This window comes from Amaranthus tricolor, chromosome 10 (genome assembly GCF_026212465.1).
Source record: "Amaranthus tricolor cultivar Red isolate AtriRed21 chromosome 10, ASM2621246v1, whole genome shotgun sequence".
In the NCBI taxonomy this organism is placed as follows: domain Eukaryota; kingdom Viridiplantae; phylum Streptophyta; class Magnoliopsida; order Caryophyllales; family Amaranthaceae; genus Amaranthus; species Amaranthus tricolor.
Window position 1 is genome coordinate 7,716,944 of NC_080056.1, and position 23,560 is coordinate 7,740,503.

General features: G+C 32.9%; 2 protein-coding genes across 4 annotated transcripts; both read left to right on the forward strand.

The window, feature by feature from the left end:
- Nucleotides 1-4,631: 4,631 nt before the first annotated feature.
- Nucleotides 4,632-9,277, forward strand: LOC130825691 (uncharacterized). Of its 3 annotated transcripts, none has more exons than XR_009046914.1 (8): nt 4,632-4,976; nt 6,326-6,732; nt 6,839-6,911; nt 6,996-7,076; nt 7,160-7,223; nt 7,856-8,153; nt 8,327-8,414; nt 8,490-8,504. XR_009046914.1 is itself a non-coding variant. In XM_057691036.1 (8 exons), exons 1-8 carry the CDS (start codon nt 4,881-4,883, stop codon nt 8,961-8,963), a joined length of 933 nt encoding a protein of 310 aa, XP_057547019.1. In that variant the 5' UTR covers nt 4,634-4,880; the 3' UTR covers nt 8,964-9,277. The 3 variants fall into 3 exon arrangements, 1 of the variants encoding a protein (XP_057547019.1); XR_009046915.1 differs by having other exon boundaries at nt 7,900-8,153; XM_057691036.1 differs by lacking the exon at nt 7,856-8,153 and adding an exon at nt 8,925-9,277 and having other exon boundaries at nt 4,634-4,976; nt 8,490-8,574.
- Nucleotides 9,278-11,750: 2,473 nt separating this feature from the next.
- On the forward strand, nt 11,751-21,697 carry LOC130825692 (pre-mRNA-processing factor 19-like). The gene is made up of 18 exons (XM_057691037.1): nt 11,751-11,945; nt 12,074-12,159; nt 13,144-13,215; nt 13,298-13,360; nt 16,294-16,380; nt 17,030-17,177; nt 17,249-17,370; nt 17,754-17,870; nt 18,152-18,247; nt 18,337-18,399; nt 19,000-19,074; nt 19,442-19,546; nt 19,654-19,770; nt 19,872-19,949; nt 20,028-20,124; nt 20,424-20,475; nt 20,984-21,054; nt 21,166-21,697. The coding sequence occupies exons 1-18, from the start codon at nt 11,933-11,935 to the stop codon at nt 21,279-21,281; spliced, it is 1,578 nt and encodes a 525-aa protein (XP_057547020.1). The 5' UTR covers nt 11,751-11,932; the 3' UTR covers nt 21,282-21,697.
- The last annotated feature ends 1,863 nt before the right edge of the window (nt 21,698-23,560 follow it).

Genomic DNA, 23,560 nt, shown 5'->3' on the forward strand with positions numbered 1-23,560 from the left:
TCATCAGATTCATGGGTGCTGGATGAACTGCTGGGCCCAGAAGTTCGTGGACTGTACGGCGGGGTAGCAGGAGATGATTGGTTAGTGAGCGGGCCGATATTGGTGAGAGTCTCATGTTGTATTGGAGGAATAGGATTAGTAGACAGTGGACCAATATCATCGAGAATTAGAGCATTGTTATTATGTTCCTGAAGCTCATTACATAAGGAGGTATCAACATTAGTGGTAAAGGGAAATTCATTTTCATAAAATTTTACATCCCGCGAAACAAAAATTTCACCAGTTTCCATGTCATAGACCTTCCAACCCTTCTTAGTAGCCGGATACCCCACAAAAATACACTTACGACTACGAGAAGCAAATTTATCACCTCGTGTCTTTTTATTATGAGCAAAGCAAAGACAACCAAAAACTCGTAGTGTATTGAAATTAGGAGGTGTGTTATACAACATTTCAAAAGGAGTCTTATTACCCAACAAAGGCGTAGGAGTTCGATTAATAATATAAACGGCAGCCAATATACACTCCCCCCAAAATGAAATTGGTAAATTAGCCTGAAACCGCAGAGCCCTACCCACATTAAGAATGTGTTGGTGTTTTCTCTCAACTCGACCATTTTGTTGTGGGGTGCTAACACACGAAGTTTGAAAAATAATGCCATGAGAATCAAAATAAGGCACCATACAATTAAATTCCGTTCCGTTATCACTTCGAACATATTTCACATGCACTTCAAATTGACAAGTGTCCATAGCAAAAAAAGAATGAAATGAAGAAAAAACTTCAGTTTTATTTTGTAACAAATAAACCCAAACGCCACGAGAGTAATCATCCACAATAGTCAAAAAATAAACTGCATTACACGAAGAAGGGGTAGAGTAAGGGCCCCAAAGATCACAATGAATCAATTCAAAAGCTCTAATAGCATGAAAAAGACTAACAGGAAAAGGTTCACGAGTTTGTTTCGCTTGTGGACAAACAACACATGCTTTATTCAAAATTTTTCTATGAGAACTGGAACTAATAGCAGGAATTAACTGAAGAATCTTATCAGACGGATGACCCATACGACGATGCCAAAGTTCAAATTCGCAAACCCCCGCAACAGTAACCACACACACCGCAGGAACATCACGGAAGAAATAAAGGCCATCACGTTGCTCACCTGCTCCAATCAGCGTCCCCGAGCATGGGTCCTGTATAGCACATACTGTTTTAGTGAAACGAACAAAACATTCACAATCATGAAGAAGGCAGGAAACAGACAGCAAGTTACAATGTAGACCCGGAACATAGAGTACATTAGAGAGAGTAATAGACGACGAAAGCCTAACACTGCCACTAAGAGTAGCAGACACACGCCTACCATCAGGTAGTCTAACTGACCATTCGGGAATGCGTTCGACATTATCTAAACAAGAGTAGATTCCGGTGACGTGGTGGGAAGCCCCACTATCAATAATCCAATCAAAGCAAGAATGCTTACCAATCATACGATCATCCGAGTGCTTAGGAGTGGGAGCATGTAAAATAGAGTGCACCTGAGCAGTACCAAGAGTAGAAACATCAGGCTCTTTCGATGGAGCAGATGAGGCAGGGACAGTAGCCCACCTTTAAGAGAAGAGACAGCAGTAGGTTGGGCTCCCCGAGTCCGAGGCACCAAAGCAGCAGCAGACTTAGCATTACCATAGCGCTCATGCCACCAAGAAGGCTTACCATGTAATTCGAAACAAGTACCACGCTCATGACCACGCTTCTTACAATAAGAACAAAGAAGAGCAGATTTATCAAGCACAGGAGGTCTTGAACGAGACTGAGAATGAACATTCGAGAGAGCAAACACATGGGTCTCGATGTCAGTAGACTTTGTGCGAGCAATGGAGCGTGATCGTTCCTCTTGAAGGAAGGTTTGATAAGCACGATCAATGTCCGGGGAAGGCATCTGAGACAAGAGATTAGTGCGAACCGTACCATAAATGTCATCATCAATTCCAATATAAAACTGATGTAATATTTCTTCATCCCGATCTTGGCGAAATTTATTTACAACACCACAAGTACACAGACCACAACTACAATGAGGAATAGGTTTCAAACGATCAAGTTCATCATAGAGCCCCATAAGTTTAGTATAATAGTCCTCAACTGTCATAGATTTCAATTGACGACAATCCGTAATTTGCGCTCGAAGTTGTTGAATACGCGGGCCATTAGCAACACAGTAACGTTTTTCAAGATACAACCACAGAGCCCGAGCCGTATCATGAAAGGGTATAGAAGAAATAATTTTAGGGTCAAGAGTACGATTAATCCAAGATACAATCATGGAATTAACAGTGTCCCAATCAAGAATATCATGAGCAGCAGTCGGTTTAACAATGGAACCATCAACAAAACCAAATTTACGACGGGATTTTAAAGATAAAGTAATAGCACGAGACCAAGAAAGATAATTATCACCTTTGAGAATGATATGAGAGATGAAATTACCCGGTTGATTGCCGGAGCCAAGGTAGAATGGAGAAGTAATATCAATCACTTGTAAATCGGTGGACTTCGGTTCACCCGACATGACGTAATAGCAAGCTGTGATCAATAGAAGAAGAAACCAGCAGAAGAAACCAAAAGAAACCAAGAAACGCAAAGAAGAAACCAGAAGAAAATCAAAAGAGGAAACCAAATCAATCGCTGAAACCAAACAATCGAAGAAACCAGAAGCAGCAAAAGGACGACGAAAACGCAATCAAAAGAGGAAACCAAATCAATCGCTGAAACCAAATCAATCGAAGAAACCAGAAGCAAGCAAGAAACGCAATTGAAATCAATCGAAATCAAAAGAGGAAACCAAATCAATCGCTGAAACCAAACAATCGAAGAAATCAATCGCAGAAGAAGGACGACGAAAACGCAATTGAAATCAAAAGAAAATCAATCGCTGAAAGGAGAAGAAACGCAGGGAAAAACAAGAATTTAGGGCAGGGAAAAACCAGAGGAGAAAGCAAGGGAAAGAAGAAGAATTATGTAGAAGAGGAATGATGTTGTCAGCCTTTCAAAAGCTATCTGATACCATGACAAATTTAGGGTGTTTTCCCTTTTAACCTTTCATAAAACTATCAAGAGTATATATACATGATCAATCAAAAATAATTGGGCCAAAGTTAAAACAAAGCCCATATGCAAAATACATCGAAATTAAATGTAAATTGTTCAACAAACAAGGAGATAGATTTGAAAGATAACTTACACATAGAATGTATATTTTGCCCTAATTATCTTCAATCCAATTCTCAAGACTCTATGAAGCCCAATTGAGATTTATGAAATGCCCCTTTTCAGAAAAATGTTGGTTTGATTGGTAATTCTTCAATGGATAATGTTGATTTCATAAAGATAACTTACCCACTGTTCTTGGTTAGTAATTTTTCAATGGAAATATTGGTAGATTTCGGAAAAATGATTTGGATTTCTAAGATTCACAGTAACATGAAGAAGAAAGGGGAAGAAGTGGGTTTAAGTAATAAATAGTCCTACGTGGACATTAAATTGGGAAAAAAATTATTGAGCATTATAATGGGAAAAAAAATTTCTTAATGGGAGAAAAAATTTTAACTGATTTTTATTAATTTTCTTTTAATATTTTTTTAATGTTTGTTAAATTTATTATTCAATTAAATAATATATCTATTTATATAAATATTTTATTTTTTAAATTTGTATAAATATTTATTTTGAGAACTTTATTAGAAAACAGAGAAAATAGTTAATATAAAGGTAACGATAAGTGTGAAAAGGAAAATATGTACGTAGAAGTCTTCGAGCGACTCTCGAACGGACTCTATAGTCCCCCCCTAAACCACTATATATAGAGACAGGTTCCCACAAAAACACAAATCAAAAACTAGTATAACAAGTTAACAACGCCTAACCAAAAGACCAATATACTTACTGATCACACTTCCTTCTTGAGAACGGGTCACGCGAGTCATATCATTACATATTTCAAATTTCGTATTATCATATACTAAAAACTGTAAAAGTTATTTATGTAGCATCGCTATATTAATTTTGGGAAGGTGTCTTCACCAAATGCAGTTTGATTATGTGAAATTTTTTTCATAAACTACTTTTTTAGTATTTAATATTTATCAATCTATTTTTATATAAAAATAGAATATTAAACTATATTAAATATTAATTTAAATATAAAAATAAACCTATTTAAATCAAATCAAGTTCAAAAATTTATATCCAAACACAAAAAATAATAGAGTGTTTGGTAAATTAGCTTATTGCGCAATTTTAACTTATTTTGATATAAATGGAGAGTTGAGTGGTTAAACCAGTTAATGTTAGTAGCTAATATTAGTGTTTGATGAATTAGCTGGTTAAAACAATTTATTGATACGAATGAGCTGTTTTTGAACTAGCTGCTTATAGCAACGGATTCAAAATCAGCTGATCAAACCAGTTAATAGAATCAATTTGTCAAATCAACCACTATAATCAACTACCAGTTATCAGTCATTTACCAAACATTTTCTATCATTTTTCGGAAATAAATTTCCAAGTTAGTAAAGCTAGTAGAATTAGTTCAAGCGCTATTATAAGTTCAAAAAATGCTGACGTGCTAATCCGCCATAGTCCCACCACCGACTACTCTCAGATTCCTCAAATCAAACGTTTTTTTCTTCCTTCTTTCTGCGGTGCTCCGTTCTTCTCTTTCATTTTCTATTTATTCTCCTTTCCTCCTTTCTTTTTCCTTTACTCTTTACACATTTCTCTCTTTACCAACTTTAGGGTTAGGGTTTCATATGATTGCGTTCTGAACAAATCGTCAATTTCTTCCTGGATCATTTCACTTTGTAGAGTGCAGTTTTGCAATGTTCACATTGAAAGAGAAAGTTACAGAGAAATTATCTCGACTTTTAGCGGATTCTCCTTCTCCTTCACCTCGCCCTTTGCCGGAATTTCCTCAGGTTCTTTTACTTCCAAATTTTCAGTTTTTTTACGGTTTAATTTTCGTTTTGATGTTGAGATGCGATCTATACAATGCAGGTTTTTTTTGTTGCTGATTTTGTATTTATCGCGATTTTAGATGTGAATAAGTGGAAAAATTATTGTATGCATGATTTTTTAAACGAATTGTAGTCAATGCGATGTGGATTCAAGTCATCTGGAGTTGAATTTTGTCAATCATAGATAATTATTTAGTATTAAGTGCTTGATTTTTGTTTGCTTGAGGTTGTTATAATTATGTGTACATCTATAAATCTTTTGTAATTTGCAATTAGTTTTCAAATTTTAAATTGTTGTTGGTTTGTTCAGAGTTACTTATTATTGTCATAACTGGAACTTTCCATTTGAAAGGATCGGAGGTGATATTTTTGTTTGTGGATTTTAATTTTTTTTTTTAACTTAGCCATAGTTTAAGAAGTAATGCAACTGCTGAGTGTTGAGGGACGGTAAAAATCACTCTTAACCTTCAGTGTTTGAACTTTCACACCTACATTGCTAGATCTCAATGCATATGACCCTCGACCCTATTGTTATATATAATAGGCATAGCTATAAGGAGTCCTACTTGATCCTAGATTCCTAAAACTAGAAGACCAACTACTTTTCTTGACATGTTATGAATCATTAACAATCATTTAGTGAACCCAATTCTGCGAAGTACAATAGCTTTTAGTGACTTGATTAGCTTCCTGGTTGAAATTGTGCTATGCCTAGCACCAAATCTTCCTTGCTAGGATATTCAATTTTTCTTCAAAATTTCAACTCCTATGATACTATCTTGCTCAAAGTTCTTTGGAAATCTGCTCTACTTATTATTATCTGCAACTTAGCTTAGTGTTTTCTTATGATGATATTTTATCTGAAGCTTAAAGACAAGGAATTTTACAATGAAATGTGGAATAGCTTTTAGTGTTTTAATGAACTATGGAAAAACACTCAGAGCAGAAAATTTTAGCAAACAGTGTGTAGTGTGTCCCAAGGTCTTGGCTCGTTCTGCATATTTGCTCATCCCTTACACAACTGATCAAAATTTTGAGTTGTGAATTCCTAAAGTTATTTGTAGATTTGCAGTGATTTGTGATGCCTCTGTATACCTGTCCTACAGCACGCCATTGAACAACCATTGATCAAGGGTGCACATTTTTTTTATTAATTCTTTCGATTTGTGTTCAAATTATAAACCACTAACCTTATGTCTAGAATTAACTTAAATATCCCTATGAATATATATTTGTTCACCTCTTCTATTTATGTGTATTTTGCCTTTTCATTTTCGTTTATTGTAGTCATAATGATTGGGGAATTGCAGGCCAACTCTTACTTCAAGGGAGGGAAGACTTTGTCATCATTGTTTACTTATATCCACCCTTCAACTCCCATTAAAGATTCTCAGAGTGAATTGAAAACAATACAATCTTCTCCGACCAGATGGAGAAGTAATAATCTTTGGCAAAGTCAAAACATTGATTGTGAGCTAGAAGCCATTCCAAGTGATGAATGCAGAGAAATAACTATGCCTGAAAATGAGAATTCTAAACCTGCCACACGTACATGTGCATATGAGGTTTTTGAGGATACACATGAGCCACAGAGCCCTTGGAAGCTTATGCCTAATCTGACAAATGATTCGTCATTTATTAACATGGAATTATACGAGTTTCTTCAAGCATCCCTTCCTAACATTGTGAAAGGTTGTCAATGGGTATTGCTATATAGGTAATTGCTTATCCTCCTATTTTTCTTTATGTTCTTTATCACCTGCTTCAATGCTTTGCACTAATTTCATCATAGTTTCTTTTTGTTTCTTTCCACTGAAGGGCAGTACTTTGAAACATGGTATATCACTTCGTACACTTATACGAAAGAGTGCTGATCTTTCTGGTCCAGGGCTATTGGTATGGCGAAGACATCTTTGTTTTGAAGGTGTAATGTATGGAACTTCTAGTTAATGTCTTATGGAAATTGTTATTGGTTTTCAGATTGTTGGAGACAGAAAGGGTGCTGTATTTGGCGGTCTCCTTGATTGTCCTCTTAAACCATGCCCGAAGAGGAAATATCAAGTGAGTTGATAAGAAGTGCTTACCTTTTTAGTTGGTGCTATTTCTGTACCATAGTTATGCTAATTTAGTTAAATCTGTGACAGGGTACGAACCAGACGTTCGTTTTTACGACTAAATATGGTGAACCCAGACTGTTTAGATCAACAGGTAAAGGACCTGTGCTTGGGCTTTATGTGAGCTATAATTTGCTATTAGGTGTTTGGTAGATCTTGCTTTGTTAACTTGATTAGCATAACTATGGTAGATTCCCATCTTTACCTTGCTAAACAAGTCATAGATCTTCGTTATAAATTTTTTCTAAACTGTCTAAATTACCATTATTAACTTGATTTTGTATCGCACATACTTAACAAATGAAGCGGAAAGTTTGCTTTTTATTAATGTAAGAAAATTGCAAAATTATATTGGCTTTATAAGTATTTTGATCAAATATAAATTATTAACTTTACAACTAATCCCTTATCTAGCCCCATGTTACTTAAAACATAGGAACTCATTATTTGATATGGGTACATGTCGAGAGTCCGACTCAACTCCAAAATAAAGTGTACAAAAGACGTACCCATGTTTGAAAATCGAGGATCTGACCTGAGTACTTGAGGTAAATGCTTCGTTTGACACAAGTAATTTAGGTGAAATGAAGAATCTAGGTGACAATGCTTAAAACAAAATAAGGTTGTCGCGCTTATGTGTCAATTATAGCTCTTGACAAAGAAACAATGCTGGATAAATTTTATATTTTCATTATTGATGAACTCATTGAAGTGCACAAAACGCAGAATACCCCATCAATTTTCATTCTGAACCGTTTGTATCGAATCAGTATTGAAATGCGACCTGGGATGCCTACGGTGGTGTTCCAGTTCTACCTAGGACAAAAACATATGGAAGGTGGAAGAAAAAGGACTAAACTTACGTGGCTAACTTTGTTGAAGAAAGGAAAAGAAGGAAGTAGAAGATGAATGGAAAAGAGATGTTAAAAAAGAACTATGCTGCGTCTAATCTGTTGTTGCTACAATTCTATCTGCGATGCTTTAGGTTACAATCAACCTAACCCTAAGTCTACATGACAAGTTGGTAACATGTCTTCTTTGTTCCCAGGAACTTGATAATTTTGAAGTCATACTAGTCAATGTCATTGTGTAAATGTGTAAAGCAATTATCTGTTGCTTATTTTTGCTCATGTGTTTTATTTTGGTCTTCAACATCTTGCTACTTACTAATTCTAATGATAATGTTTTGTATATTAGGTGCCAACCGATACTTCTATTTGTGTTTGAATGACTTAATAGCATTTGGTGGGGGAGGCAGCTTTGCTTTGTCATTAGATGGAGATTTGTAAGTTCCGTTTATTTTTTTATGATAAACTAAGCATGTATTTTTTAAAAGACGTTATGCTATATTGTTTATTAGGTTGTATGGTAGCAGTGGACCTTGCGAGACTTTTGGAAATTTATGCTTGGCTCAGGATCCAGAGTTTGAATTGAAAGCTGTCGAGGTACTTCATTTAGGTCTTGTAGGCATCAATTGTCACTGAAGTGTTGTATTATATCTTGAAAGAAGTCCGCTATAGCTCACCTTTTATGTGTCTTGTTTTAATTTTGATCTGAAGGGAGTGTGAGTTGTGTAGGGTGAAACATATGAAATTGTTGATTTTATTTACTTGTTTACTTAGATTAGCTGCATGGATAATTGGATATGATAATTTTCTGTAGTCTTTGTTTTAGTCGTCGCCTAATGTTTAGCATTGATTCCTTTTACATAGCTGATTACATTCTTTACCTTACTATCTAGGAAATGATTACTCTGATAACTTGGCTGAATTTCTTGTTTTCATCTTGTATGCAGCTGTGGGGTTTCACTCATTCATCCCGATACCTTACTTGACGTGTAATTGTTGGATGATGGTGTAGCAGACTGCAGACGTCTATTCGTTATTTCGATCTCAATTGTTGGATGATGGCTGAAATTCATGTGGTGTTTATTGTTGCTTATTGTTTCCCTTCTCATCACTGGTTAAATTATGTAATATTTTTGGGGTGTATATTTTGTACAACAGTACGCTTTTGTTGGTTTTTATTTATAAAAATAGATATAGAATATATGTTTCTGGAAATCTTGTGCAATGATGTATAGCCTTTATATTACCTTGGAAGTAAGACAGCACATCGTTGTGGGGAATTATGTTAAAGTATTGATCATGTCCAGGATATCATACCAGATGTGACTCGAGTTTCACTGGTGAGATACTTCAGCTTCTTCTAGGCTTTCAGCTTTTTTTTTGAATGTCGGTTACGTTCTATTTTCAAATTTACATGTCTTATATGGCCATTGTTTTCATGTAAAAATTTTAGATGTGATAATTCATTTTTGAATGTAAAATTTAAAAGATTGAGGAAGGAATAAGAAACTAGCAAGCTGAGAATTCATTCACAGTGGCAGTCAAAATGAATATTGCACCGCCGCCACCCCCCATTACGGTTATTACGTGGTTGGGAGTTGGATTTGTATTGTATTGTCAATTCACTCTAGCATTCTATTAGAATTATTGTAGAATTTATATTTTTTCAATCTTTTCAAACTTGTACTTTGAAATCGTCAAAGCAAAAAGAACTCCATAATCGTATCTCTTTACAACTTCTTATATTTGGTCTCATCGTACCTTAAAATAATGACAATTAATGATATTCAAGTTAATAATAAATTAATAGGAAAAAACACATCTTGTTTGGGAAAAATTGCATTAATTGTGTGATCTTTCCATGACAAAAACGCACTAGAGGTGCATTTGTACCGGCATAAAACGCACAACTTTGATTCTGAATTTGAAAAATTCGAATCAAATTTGAAGATTTGAGTATATAATACTTATGGAAATTCATTTGTGTTTTCCTTTAAGTTGAAGATGCGTTGATTTTGAAATCTAAAGTCTAGAGTTGAAAAAAGCAAAATTGAACACTAGATGTCAATTTCCAAAATCTAATTTAATCATGTCAAACAAATTATATTGGGTTGTGTTTGCCTTCAGGTCATATAAGTAGGTTAAAATCTCTTGACTTAAACTTAACCCGTTTAATTTTTTTTAGTAAAAAATTACAATCCTGACCTATTAAATTAAGTCCGCTTTATTTATTTAGAGTTTTTTGTTTTCAATTTAGGGTTTCCAATATTGACTATATCTTTTTTTTAGGTCTTAATTTCAAACTTTTTGTTTATGTGTTGTTTATTTTGTATTTATTATGAAAAATAAGAAATTATTAATTGAATTGAGTTATACATATTTATTTAAGGTTTTAAATTTTGTCCTTAATCTAATACATTTAATAAAAAGTTCAATTCGATACATTTAATTAATTGGGTTTAAAATCTCAAATTCATTTATTGTAGATTAGATTCAGACTATATAGCAAGTTAGATTAGCTTTTGCGACACACCGACACCTATTTAATCTAAATTTGTCAAATATTGGATTAGATGCACGTTTATCTTACAACATTATTGCTGAAATATCATAACAATTTCAATTTAATGTATAATCTATATTCTGCCTTAAATATCACATTTAAATAAAACTCAAAATTCAATCAGAGAATTGAAAAATTATTGCTTAAAATATAGGGAGGAATAAGGTCATAATTTTATTCTTATACCTTAAATACTCCAAATTAAAATAAATAAGATAATTATGCTTTAATTAGTGCTTTTATAATTCTCTACAATCTCATATTGATAATTTGCTGAAATCATCATCTTCAATTAAAGTTTAAAAATATTTCTTTATTACTCCAATGCACAATACTTCAGAAGATGCAAATATGCAAATACGAAAGATTAATCTTAGTTTCAGGCATACTTTTCTCCTTCCAAGTTTGCAAATATCTTTGTAATATCAAAACTATTTCAATTTAACGTATAATCAATTTTTTGACTTAAATATCACAGTTAAATCAAAATAAAAAATTAAATCAGAGAATTAAAAAATTATGGGAAAAAATAAGGTCATATTTTTATTCTTATTATACCTTAAATACTCCAAATCAAAATAAATGAGATATTTATGCCTTAATTAGTGCTTTTATAATTCTCTACAGTCCTATATTTTGATAATATAGTGAAATTATCATCATCAATCAAAGCCAGAATTTTAAATATAATCCTTTATTACTTCAATTTACAATACTCCAGAAGATGCAAATATGATCAAGATTAACCTTAATTTCAGGCTCAAATCCTTCATATCAATATGCTATATTAACATAACGTTAGAATACTTCCTAAATATAACACCTAATTAATAAAGAATTTTTAAATAAAAAAATGAATAAATCCTTCATTACCAAATCTCTCCATTTTTTTTTTCATTTTATGATATGATTAAATTGGCCATAATCAACTAAAATTAAACCTATTTCAAGATATATAAGATCATATACCATATAATACTACAAGTTACTATATAAACCATTATCAGTACATTAAATAATTATTAATTTTTTATTTTATTTGAATAATTAATAATTTTTTTATTTTATTTAAATAATTAATGGAAGTAATTAATAATTATGTTAAAAAAATTATCAAAATAATTAAATTACTATATACATAAAACATAAAAATTTTAAAAATCGGTATATTACACGGCATTACACATACAGTAGTCTAATCTAAATTTGTCAAATATTGGAGTTTAAAATTCTCAAAAGTTGATTTAAGGCCGATTAAAATTGTTGGTTTACCGCCCGCCTTGGCAACACTCCCTTAATCCCTGTCTCTTCTCCTTGTGTCGCTCAGTACTTCATCTTGGCTTCCATTTTCGAAGCTTCAGAGAAATTTGAATACTCTGCTTCTTTACGACGATGAATTGCTCAAGTAATAATCTTTCTATTTTAACTTGTTTTTCCTTCTTTATTATACTTCCTTGATTTTATTTTTTTTAGATTTAGGGTTTAGTTTGTTTGATTTTTTTTTCTATGTTTTCTTCTTTAATGTCTTTGCAGTCTCCGGTGAAGTGCCGGAAGAGCCTACTGTGTCCATTAAATCTGGACTTTTCTTCGAGAAGCGTCTCATCAGCCGTCACATTTCGGTATTTTTATCTTCGTCTTTATTGCTCCTTTTTACCGTTTAGGGTTCAGTGGAATATGAATCTTATTAGTTCAGTAAGTTCAATTTTACTTGCTACAGAGTTAAACTATTGCGAAATTGTACATGTTTTGAAGTTTATTGATTATTCTGATGTATTTTGTGGAGTATTTTGGTAGTGTTGTTTTAGGATTTTGCATATATGCTTCATGGAATATTCCATGTCTCAAATTTTGGGAAGTCAAATGGTTAATTTGAAAAACTTAAAGCTTTCTGATTATCTATTTGTAATGAACGGATTGTATTTTGTTTTCTCTTTTAGAAGCATATTGAAATGTATGAGACTTGAAAGGTGGAGAATACCTTGCATTTTGTCTCTGTTCTGAGATGTTATTATTAATGGTCTCTTTGGGCTAAATTTTTTGCAAGCATTTTGACGTTTTTTTGGGAAAAAAAAAGGACTGCAGTGATATATTTTGCTTATGCAATTTTAAGTTCCCAAGTTATTCGGAGTCTTGGAGCCTTCTGCATTTGGATAATAGATTTAAAATATATAATTATTTTGACTCAAGTGAAAGGTAAACACTTTGCGAAGGTTAGAAGAGAAGAGTTGATCCAAAGATGATTTTGGTAACATGAGCAAAGGATGATATGAAAAAAAATGAGATTTATAGCAGTTAAAACAATCTATAGAAGTGAATGGAGAAGGGAAATACAAGTAGATGATCATTGGAATTGATTTTGTTAGATATGATATATAGATTAGTATTAGATAGGTCCGATATAATATATATTTTTGTCACGACAATTTCTCATGTCGATTTGTTTCGGCCGAGGTGATTGACCTCACATTGTTTAGTATTGTTTTTGTTGTGACTCCTGGTCTCTTTTGATGAATCATTTTGAAATGAAATTTCTTAATCTTGGTCCTTTGAATTTTGTAATTAATAGATTGTAATGATCTTTTCTTTTTCTGGTCTTTGTCAAGGATTATGGAAAATGTCCTATTACAGGAGAACCATTAAGTTTAGATGATATTGTTGAAGTTAAAGCAGGAAAGGTATCTACTTTGCTCTGTCTTTAGACTATTTTGTTCTTATGGAATTGTTTATGCCTACTTATGTGTGATGCTTGAATTGCAGATAGTGAAGCCTAGACCTGTTCAGGCGGCTAGTATTCCTGGAATGATTGGCATGTTCCAAAATGTATGTCCCAATACCATTAATGGAGTTTTGTTCTTCTCTACTTAATTATTTGTTAACAATTTATTTTGTTATCACTCTATTATACATTTGTTATTGTTGGTTTAGCAACTTGATTTTTTCTTCTCTATGTGCTTCTATGATTGCGCATTACTGACTTCCCACATTTCCTCTCTCCCATTATGTAGATTATCTATTAAAACAATTTTATAGCTGTTCGACTCCCCACAAACCATATAAGTCCCAAGTATTTTCTATTTAGAAAATCAACTTTGTATGACTCTTCAATAAACATGCAAGAGCAATAGCAAGAATTGCTGAGAAAGAAACCGTACTTCAAAATAACGTTGGATACTTCAAAATAACATCCAATATTATTGAACCAGTAGAAATCTAGGCCTTTTGTCTGATACGATGGTACAAATAGACCATTCTCCTATATGTAATTTAGAATACCATTACTATCGCCCTATGGGAGTTGACTTGACCTAGAGTCTGCACTATGTATGAACGTGTCATAGGTGTAAAAGATATGAATTTTTATATGGTTATTAGGTTAAAGGAGCTCATAAGGAGGCATATGTAATTACATATCAATTTTTAAAAATTAGAATCCTTAAAGAATCTTGTATACACATCTCATGGAAGTTTGCAATATAGTCTAAGCAAGTGAGAAGCATTGTTTTCCTGCTATATTATTGTTTATTCCAAATGGGTTTGTAAAACTACAAGGTGTATTCTTGTTGGTCAAGTGATATTTGATCTTGAAGTTCAAACGGAATCTTTGAAATCAATATTATTATTTGTAAGAATATCTTTTCTCAGTGCTTTCTTAGCCATTCTTCACAATTTGTTCCATGGATAATATTTTTATTAAACTTTTCCTTTGGAATGAATTGTAATTTGTAACCCTTGTAAATGTGTATTTTTGGGCCAGCTTGGTGACACTTAATTACACTCTATAAAGTGTGAGAGGAATTTATTTATAGAATGCTATTGCCCATTTGAAGTAGTTTGTTGGAAATTTTTGATCACTCTCATCGCCTTTCCCTTTGACAATGTGCATTCATGGAGGAAAAAAGATGAGCAAAAATCTAGAACTCCATTGTTTTGGCCTTTTTTGCCTTTTGGCCAATGAAAATTGATTGAAGTATGATCCTCTCGCTTGGCGTTTCTTCTTTTGTAAACTCTTGTAGAAACTAAGTATTTATATTAATGTAATATTAATCGGACGAACTAGTCTTCTTGGATTGAAAATTTTTTTCTTGTCCTATTCAACAAAAGCTTAGTGTGGATCTAGTATATGATGAACTCAGTTGAACAATATTATTTTGTCTAGGTGTTTTGGAAAGGTATGAGGTGCTTTCTAGAAGACTTGGTGACTACTGAGTAGGTGTTTTGGAAGGAGCTAGAGATAAAAGTTAAGATTCATAGAAGTTAGTAACCAATACTTTCGTGTTATCTCTATTCTTTCCTTTGTATTTAGGCTTATTAGGTGACCTTTATTTGAAAACACATTGTAACTTACTTCAAATTTTGATCGACCCAAACACTTGACCGAATCTGTAAAGAATGAGGTGCTTTTTAGAAAACTTGGTGACTCGGTAGTTTGGAAGGAGCTAGTGATAAAAAATTATAAAACATAGAAGTTAGTAACCATTACTTTCGTATTATCTTTATTCTTACCTCCGTATTTAGGCTTTTTAGTGACCCTTTTTTTTAAAACACATTGTAACTTACATCTTTACTAGACATTAGTCACAGACTCACAATGTCAAATTTTGATTGACCCAAACACCCGAATGAATCAACCTATTTCCATGAAATTTAGTGAATTTTGGGGTCTATATAAATATCTTCGAGTTATAAACCACTATCTTTTTCGTAAATTTTTTCTGAGTTAATACTATACGACTATGACTTGAAAAGTTATTTTTGGCCTAAAATAATAAGAAACTTTTTTTAAAAAATTAACAAAAAAATTGATGTTATATTTTTAGCTATTTTTTTAGCGATATAAGTAAAATATTAATGAATCTATGGCTAGTTGGGTCTAACCCGACTCATACTGACTCGACCACACCAAGCATTATAATAAATTGTTGAAGACATTATGTGATTATTTATGTAAGTTTATTTTATGTTACATAAAGAAAAATTATCACTTATCACTCATATTTGAACTACTTATAATGGAGCAAGTTGTTAACGATAAACAATTTGAAGCATAATACGGAAAATTTCTAGTTTTTCAAGCACCATGACGTGTGCAAAAACAACTAAATTGGTTACAAGGAACCATTTAATGTGACACCGCATTCATGAACCTAATGAGTAATAAGAGCAATTTAATGGTACTTTTTTCATATATGTGATAAAGCAAAACAATTTCCATGAAGGCTATCTCTGAACTTGTGTCCAACTTTTGGTAATTTCTATATTTGAAATGTTATGCGTTTGTGTGTTGTATACTCGTGGATGCTCATCCTATGTGCTAGAAATTATACCGCATCTATGTTTTAAGTTGTATAGTGCTTACAAATTAATTGCATGTTCAACTATATTTTTGTGGTTCAAGACGCAGCGTTCTGATTGTTGTTAATTGTTTCAAAAAGTATTGCCAAATAGCGAATAGTTTGTCCTATTTGAGTGCATAAGTTGCGATATGCAAACAAAGCATCATATTCACGTATAAATATCTGATTAAATCTTTGTTGCAGGTCTTGAATTTCTAATCTAAGATCTGTTATCTAGTGTCTAAATTCTAAGTTCTATTGGTTGTTTGTTTGTAATTAATGATCTCATTCGTATGCTGGATATTCATTGTTTGTGAGTTTTGTGGATTGTTAATGGCTTTGCAGCTACTGTTTGCTCATCTTATTATTTTGAACCTCTCTAATTTATTATCTTCTAAAGAGTGGTCTATTGAAATTCAGGAATGGGATAGTCTCATGCTCTCCAATTTTGCTTTGGAGCAACAATTACATAAAGCCAGGCAAGAACTAAGCCATGCTCTGTACCAGGTACTATATATTGTATTTTCTTTGAATGTTTTGTTTTAGTAGCTTGTATAATATTTTTTCAGCAATGCTGAGCTCTGAAGAAACAGGAGTGTCTGATGTACTCACTCAAAGCTTTGCTAGATTTTTTCTTTCGCTTTTTTAAGGTTTTAAGTCTCTAGTTGGGAAGTTGATATTGGTTTGGATATGGAAAGACATCATTTTTCATCTGGGGGAATACTGTGCAGATCTTCCACCAACTATGACATAATATGTGTGTCTGTATGAGAGAGAGGAGGAAGAGATATTTTATCTTTGGAGTTCGTAAGTTCATTAATTCATGGCTGCTGTCCCCTTGACGTTAGCTGATAAGCCTGTTAATGGGGTTTCTAAGTCAGGCACTGTGAATTATGGATGAGTTACCAGATGATCTTTGGGTATTTCTAGGGTTGTTTAACAATTGCCATTTGAATGTTGGGTATAATTGCACCAATTATAATTCAAATCTAATTGATCTACAACTACCCTAGAATGGGACAACTGAATGAGACTTAGCTATTATTAATGTCTACATTCTCCCAGATGTATTTTTTGGATGTTGTGCGCCAAATGATTTGCATGAGTCGATCTTTATCAGTGTTGGTTCCAATGAATTTGCATTTTCCATCTGCAGCATGATGCTGCTTGCCGTGTAATTGCAAGGCTAAAGAAGGAAAGAGACGAGGCAATGTCACTACTGGCTCAGGCAGAAAGGCAGATACCTATATCAGGAGCAGCAGGCAATGCATTACATCCACCTGCTTTGAGTAATGGAAAACGAGGCAAGTAAATATTTCTTTATGTTTTAAGTTTACTTCATTGGTCATTTGTACTGAATATGTGTGGACTGCAGGTCCAGAGGAAGAGGATCTGGACCATGGTGGAAAGAAAGCCCGAGTAGGAATTTCTGCTGATATCATTGCTGAGATGACTGAATGCAACTTAGAACTTTCACAGCAGCGTAAAAAACGAACGGTATGATTTTGATGAGTATAAGTGCTATATTAAGATCTCCATATGGTGAGATAGTTATATGAAATAACAAATTGTCTTAAATCTTAATCCCACCCACAATGACCAAAACTCAAACCTATCTTATTACTTGGGAATTTTACAGGAAATACCCTTGAAATTGGTCATTGCATATTAACATTGTCACTAACTGAGCATGTTTCTCTAGGTGCTGGGTTGGTGTTTTGCTAATTTGGTTTTGTGGTGTTAAACATGATTCTAAACACTCATTTCTTTCTTTTACCTTGAACCCATGCCCCATGGAGCTTTAGATATTAGAAGCAAAGCAGAAGAGTCTATATTGTTAATTCCTCTTCACTCACTTGTTTTATGTATCTGAATTTCAGGTACCTCCAACCTTGGCTCCTATTGCAGATTTGGAGCTCTACACCCAGATTTCTAGCTATCCCCTTCATAAGACCAGTAAACCTGGCATTCTATCTGTTGATATCAATTACTCTAAGGTAAGCTAGATTCTGTTTCATTGATGATAGTGCTAAGCGGTGTTACTCAGCTTATCATTCACTTTTGGCTACTATTAAATTTTTTTTCTGGGGTCTTGTTAATAGCTTATTATTTATATATAATTCTATCATTTTTCACTATCCTCCTTTTGTTCCAAGTGATCCTGTCTTTTTGGTTATGCTGATATTTGCCTGTATGGACATTCAATATGCTGGAGCTGTTAGTTTCCTTTTCCAAATATTTTTACTTATAACTAATGGATGTATTCATGCTTTTCAAGGATATTATTGCCACCGCAGGGATCGATACAAATGCTATTGTCTTTGATCGACCTTCTGGACAAATTGTCTCTACTCTTAGCGGTCACTCAAAGAAGGTCTGTCTATTCTTTCTTATCTATAGTGAAAACCAAATGGAGTTGCTAGGTATTGATTGTTTACACATCACTAACTGTTATTTTGGCAGGTTACAAGTGTCAAAATTGTTCAGCAAGATGAAAGTTTAATTATAACCGGATCAGCGGACAAGGTGAAACCTTGTGCTTTTGTTGTCCTTACACTATTTGAAATGCATTTTTATCATTTTAACAGGCTCTGTCTTAAGTTCAATCATACATTTTGTAATAAACTTTTGTCAAGACTAAGAGCTTTGTTTTTCTTCTTGTTCATGTTCTTTTCTTTGTTGTTTATATGGCCGTTGCAGAGGACAGTGGTTGTGTCGATTGTAAAGTATAAGTGATACTTAGTGAGTCAATACACAATCCCTCCTATTCTAGTCGAATGTCCCATTTGTTGTTTTGGCATTATTCACCAATCACTCTTAGTTTGTATTTTGTTCTCAATTTATAAGTTAAAACATACACAAGTGGGATCTTGTTTAATTCGTCTCAATATAAATTATATTATTATCAACTTTTTAATTTTTAATGATGCATAATTAGATTGAATTCTAACATCAGCAAATGTGCAAAATCAAGTGGGACATTTGACTAGAATAGGAGGGAGTAGTTCCTAAGAAGCTTGGATTTGAGTTTGGTATCTTAGTGTATTGAATATCTATGTGGTTGTGCAAAGGGTCGAACTTGCTTGGATGACGCTGTTCCTTATTGAAAATTTGGTGCTTGCCCAGACTGTAAGATTATGGCAAGGGTCAGAGCATGGGAATTATGGTTGCAGGCATGTTTTAAGAGACCACACAGCAGAGGTAAAATATATTCTAATACTCTTGCACGTATTCGTGTATATTCCTGGGCTTCTGTAGTTTTTTAAAAACACTAAATTTGTTGCGCAAGGATCTCAGTGATGTGGAAACAGTTTTACTTTTTCTGGCGTTTGTTCTAGCTGAAAATAAATCAAGATTCAAAAAACAATTTATAGAATATTGTGTTGCGTATTAAAATTTTTTTTGTGCACTTAAATAATCAATAATTTATTATAGCCACATCAGCTTCAGGACAGCTAAGGGTCAAACCTATATATTTTTTATTTTATATGGCCCGAGTCTGAAATACTTATTTGATCATTGTTTTGTTTATAAACTGAAAATTTTCTGCTCTATTGATTTATGACAGGTGCAAGCTGTTACAGTTCATGCAACAAACAAATTCTTTGTAACTGCTTCCCTTGATAATTCATGGTGTTTCTATGATCTTGCAAGTGGCCTTTGTCTTCAACAGGTTTGCCACCTCTAGTACACTTTTTTCTGCTGTGATTTGTCTTCAGTAATTGGAGAATTTTTCAGATTGCTTCTCCCTTCTTAGCTGTGTTTTCTATGGAGGAACAGGTTTTAGACTCTTCAGGATCTGAGGGGTATACATCTGCAGCTTTTCATCCCGATGGTCTAATCCTTGGAACAGGAACAACAGGTGCAGTTGCTAAGATTTGGGATGTTAAGACTCAGGTAGTGGCTGCACTTTTTTCTACTTTTTGGAGTCTGTCGTCGTCCGATGCTTGAAAATTCTGTAATTCATATATCTAATAGTGCAACTGTTTGCTGTGCAGAATAGTGTTGCTCAATTTGACGGGCATACCGGCCCTGTCACAGCAATGTGTTTCTCAGAAAATGGCTACTTTCTTGCAGTAGGATTCTTCTCTTTTGAAACCACCTGTTTGCTATCGTGCTTGTTCTGCTCTGATTTGCTTTTTTAAATTGCATAGACTGCAGCTCACGATGGAGTCAAGCTTTGGGATCTGCGTAAACTGAAAAATTTCCGGTCGTTCCCTTCTCCTGACCCAGACACACCTACCAATTATGGTATTTGAATATGTGATTGTTTTATGTTGTTTTTGTTTCCCTCTTCCTGTAGAAAGCATTGTGTGGAGTACTTGCTACATTGTCCCTGATGTCGTGGTGCATATTCCTTCTCTCCTTAGGGAATATGCTGATAAATTGTGATGCACCCCAGTCTTGCACAACAGTATAATTATCATGTTATCTGAACCGGTTTCCTTCTCTCCTTAGGGAATATGCTGATAAATTGTGATGCACCACAGTCTTGCACAACAGTATAATTATCATGTTATCTGAACCGGTTGGTTGATTTTTTTTTTCAGTTGATTTTGATCATAGTGGGAGTTACCTTGCTGTTGCGAGCTCAGATATAAGGTCAGTATAATATCTCCCTTGAACGGTTTGTCTGGTATGTGGACATGATCTAAGTTGTAAATGCGGTAATCGACAGCTTTTAACAACAGACAAGACAAAACATAGTGAAGAGATATGCAACAAGTTATTGCCTATCTCTTTCACCAAGTGTTAGCGGTGGTTAAGAACCTGGAAGAGGTCATGACCTCATGGAAACTGATCTTTTGATATGTAGGAGCAATTTAACCACATCAATATTCAAATTTCTCCTAATTACAGACAGATCCCTTCAAATCGAGAATAGTTTTCCACTCATAGCAAAAGATCAGTTTCCATGAGGTCAACAACCTTTTTCCCTGTTTCTTATGATCTAGAGACGAGAATCTATCCCTCATTGTTTGGGTTTCGTGCTGAGAGGATGAATGAAATGGGAATGAAAAACATTGCTAAAAAGATTTTAATTTGGCATTCGTAAGATAATTTTTGCTACATCATGGTTACCTATATACTGAATTTGTGTTTGCTGCAGAGTGTACCAAGTTGCAAGTGTCAAGGCAGAATGGAATTGTCTCAAGACCCTACCTGATTTATCTGGCACAGGTTTCCAATTTCACCTTCTTGTTCCAATTCTCTCGTGTCAATATAACTTATAGCCATAGTGTTTCAGTGCCGGTGTTCTGGTTTACCTAATTATGCGGCCCTTGACTACAGGGAAAGCAACCACTGTAAAGTTTGGTCCAGATGCAAAATATATAGCAGTGGGATCATTGGATCGGAACCTTCGGATATTTGGCTTGCCAGGGGAAGATGGTGCGCCAGAATCTTGAAGTACTGGTGGGTTGCGAATCCTGGAACTTTATCAGCTGTAGCTATATGCAGTTTTCGGGGGCTTGAGTGATCCCCAGTTAGTAGATGTATTCTATTTCTTTCTCGCCTGTACTAAACGTTCAAAGTGAGGCTGATTTAACCAATGCTAGTTTTGACTTTGAGGTTGAGTCAAATACTAGTATAAGACATAGAGAGACTACTAATTTTTTGTCATATTTCGTTAGAAAATTAGTATATTGTACGATACCTAATGAGCCGATATGACAAATCGTTTTTGCATATTGCAATTAGTCTATCTAAAGTGATTTGTAGTGGCCAGATATTACCTTTCCCCTCTCAAGAGCTAAGATGACTTGTATTCATTTTTATAGAAATATATATTTTGGTGATCTTGTTTAATGGTATTCGTTTGAAAGCGGTTTTGTTCTCCTTGAGGGCTGGGGTGGGGGTGCGGTTCTGTAAAACACTGGCTGATGATATGTATGGCTCCGTCCGCTGCTCCCCTGACCCTTGGAGATAACTTGTTTTTGGCCCTTTGTTATATTTGTGTGATGGTATTCCTTCATAGTTGCTAAACTTCGGATTTGTTTTCTTCTCGAGTAGGTGTAATTGTAAGCTAAATTATGATCAACCTCTTCAGTTATAGATAAAAACCAGGTAAAATGTAAACTTTAGAAATTTTTTGTTGAAAGTACCAAAACAGACCAAATTTTCTAAGGTTATGTTTGGGGAATAAATCAATTCATTATAAATTATAGATTTTAATATAAAATCATAGTTAAAAATTTTGAGAATTATAAGGTTTTGTTAGTTTATTAGATTTTCTACTTTAATTACATTAGAAATAAAGGTGAAATTGGCTTAAATTTAAATTTGAATTTTTTTGTTAAGCAAAACACTAAATTTGAGTCAATTATGGATTTTCAATTGATATCATGTTTTGCAAACACCACAAATAAACTTTTCATTGCACATTGGAGTTTTTGTTATCTTTATTTATTTTATACGAAAATCTATATAAGTGTATGTTTGAAAATTTGTTCATAAACAGCAATACAACACAATGATCTAACTAATTATTAACAACGAAATTTTAAGTAAGAAATGTAAAAATTAATTATACAAAAACATGCATTATTAAACTAATTTGGGGCCCTTAATTTTTGGGCTAAGCGATTGGGCTTTTTGAATGTGTTTAGAACCGTCCATGCCTATTGTAATACTTTTTTGTTTCCTTTTGTTCACATAAATATGTTTTTTATATAAATTTTGGAAAATTTGTAATTAAAATTTGATTTTATAAATTAAAAATTCTATTTGAGAAAAGAATATTGAATAAAATGAAAGTGATTTACAACTTGTTTATAAATATACAAGTATTATGATAATGACATTAGAATTTTCTATACTTATGACACTACAAAGAGATTTTCTAAGTAGTACTTTTACTCCATTTTCTTTGTTTCAAAGATATACCCTCAAATAATACAAGGTGAAAATCAAAAATACATATATATATATATATATATATATATATATATATATATATATATATATATATATATATATATATATATATATATATATATATATATATATATATATTCTATGAAAAAAATAGAAAACTTTGCGATTAAATGAAAAAATTTAAATTTAAGGATGAATTTTCTATTTTTTTCATAGAATATATATATATATATATATATATATATATATATATATATATATATATATATATATATATATATATATATATATATATATATATATATATATATATATATATATATATATATATATATATATATATATGATAAAAAGTGTTATTTATAATCAAAATAAAAATACAATAAATTCAATGAAAATTTGTCAAAATTAAACCTACTTTACTCGATTGATCGAAAATATGCATATTTATTGTTTATCTTTAAATAAATCCACCTATCAGTATAGTTGCTGAAAATAAATCCACCTATTAGTATAGTTGTTGAAAATAAATCCAACTAATGTTTATTCTCAATTCCTGATTTACAACGAAACTTTGAAGATTTGTTTAAAGAAAAGGTGGGTTTATTTTAGCAAATATACTAATAGATGAATTTGTCTAAAAATAAATAATATATACTTCCTCTGATTTTTATTTTTGCTATATTTCTATTTTTCACGCTATTCAATGCACAATTTTAATCTTTAATATCTTTAATTTTATATGATAAAAATTTCTAAAAAGTTAATATTATGAAAATATGCATTATGATGAATCAAGCAAGATCTCACT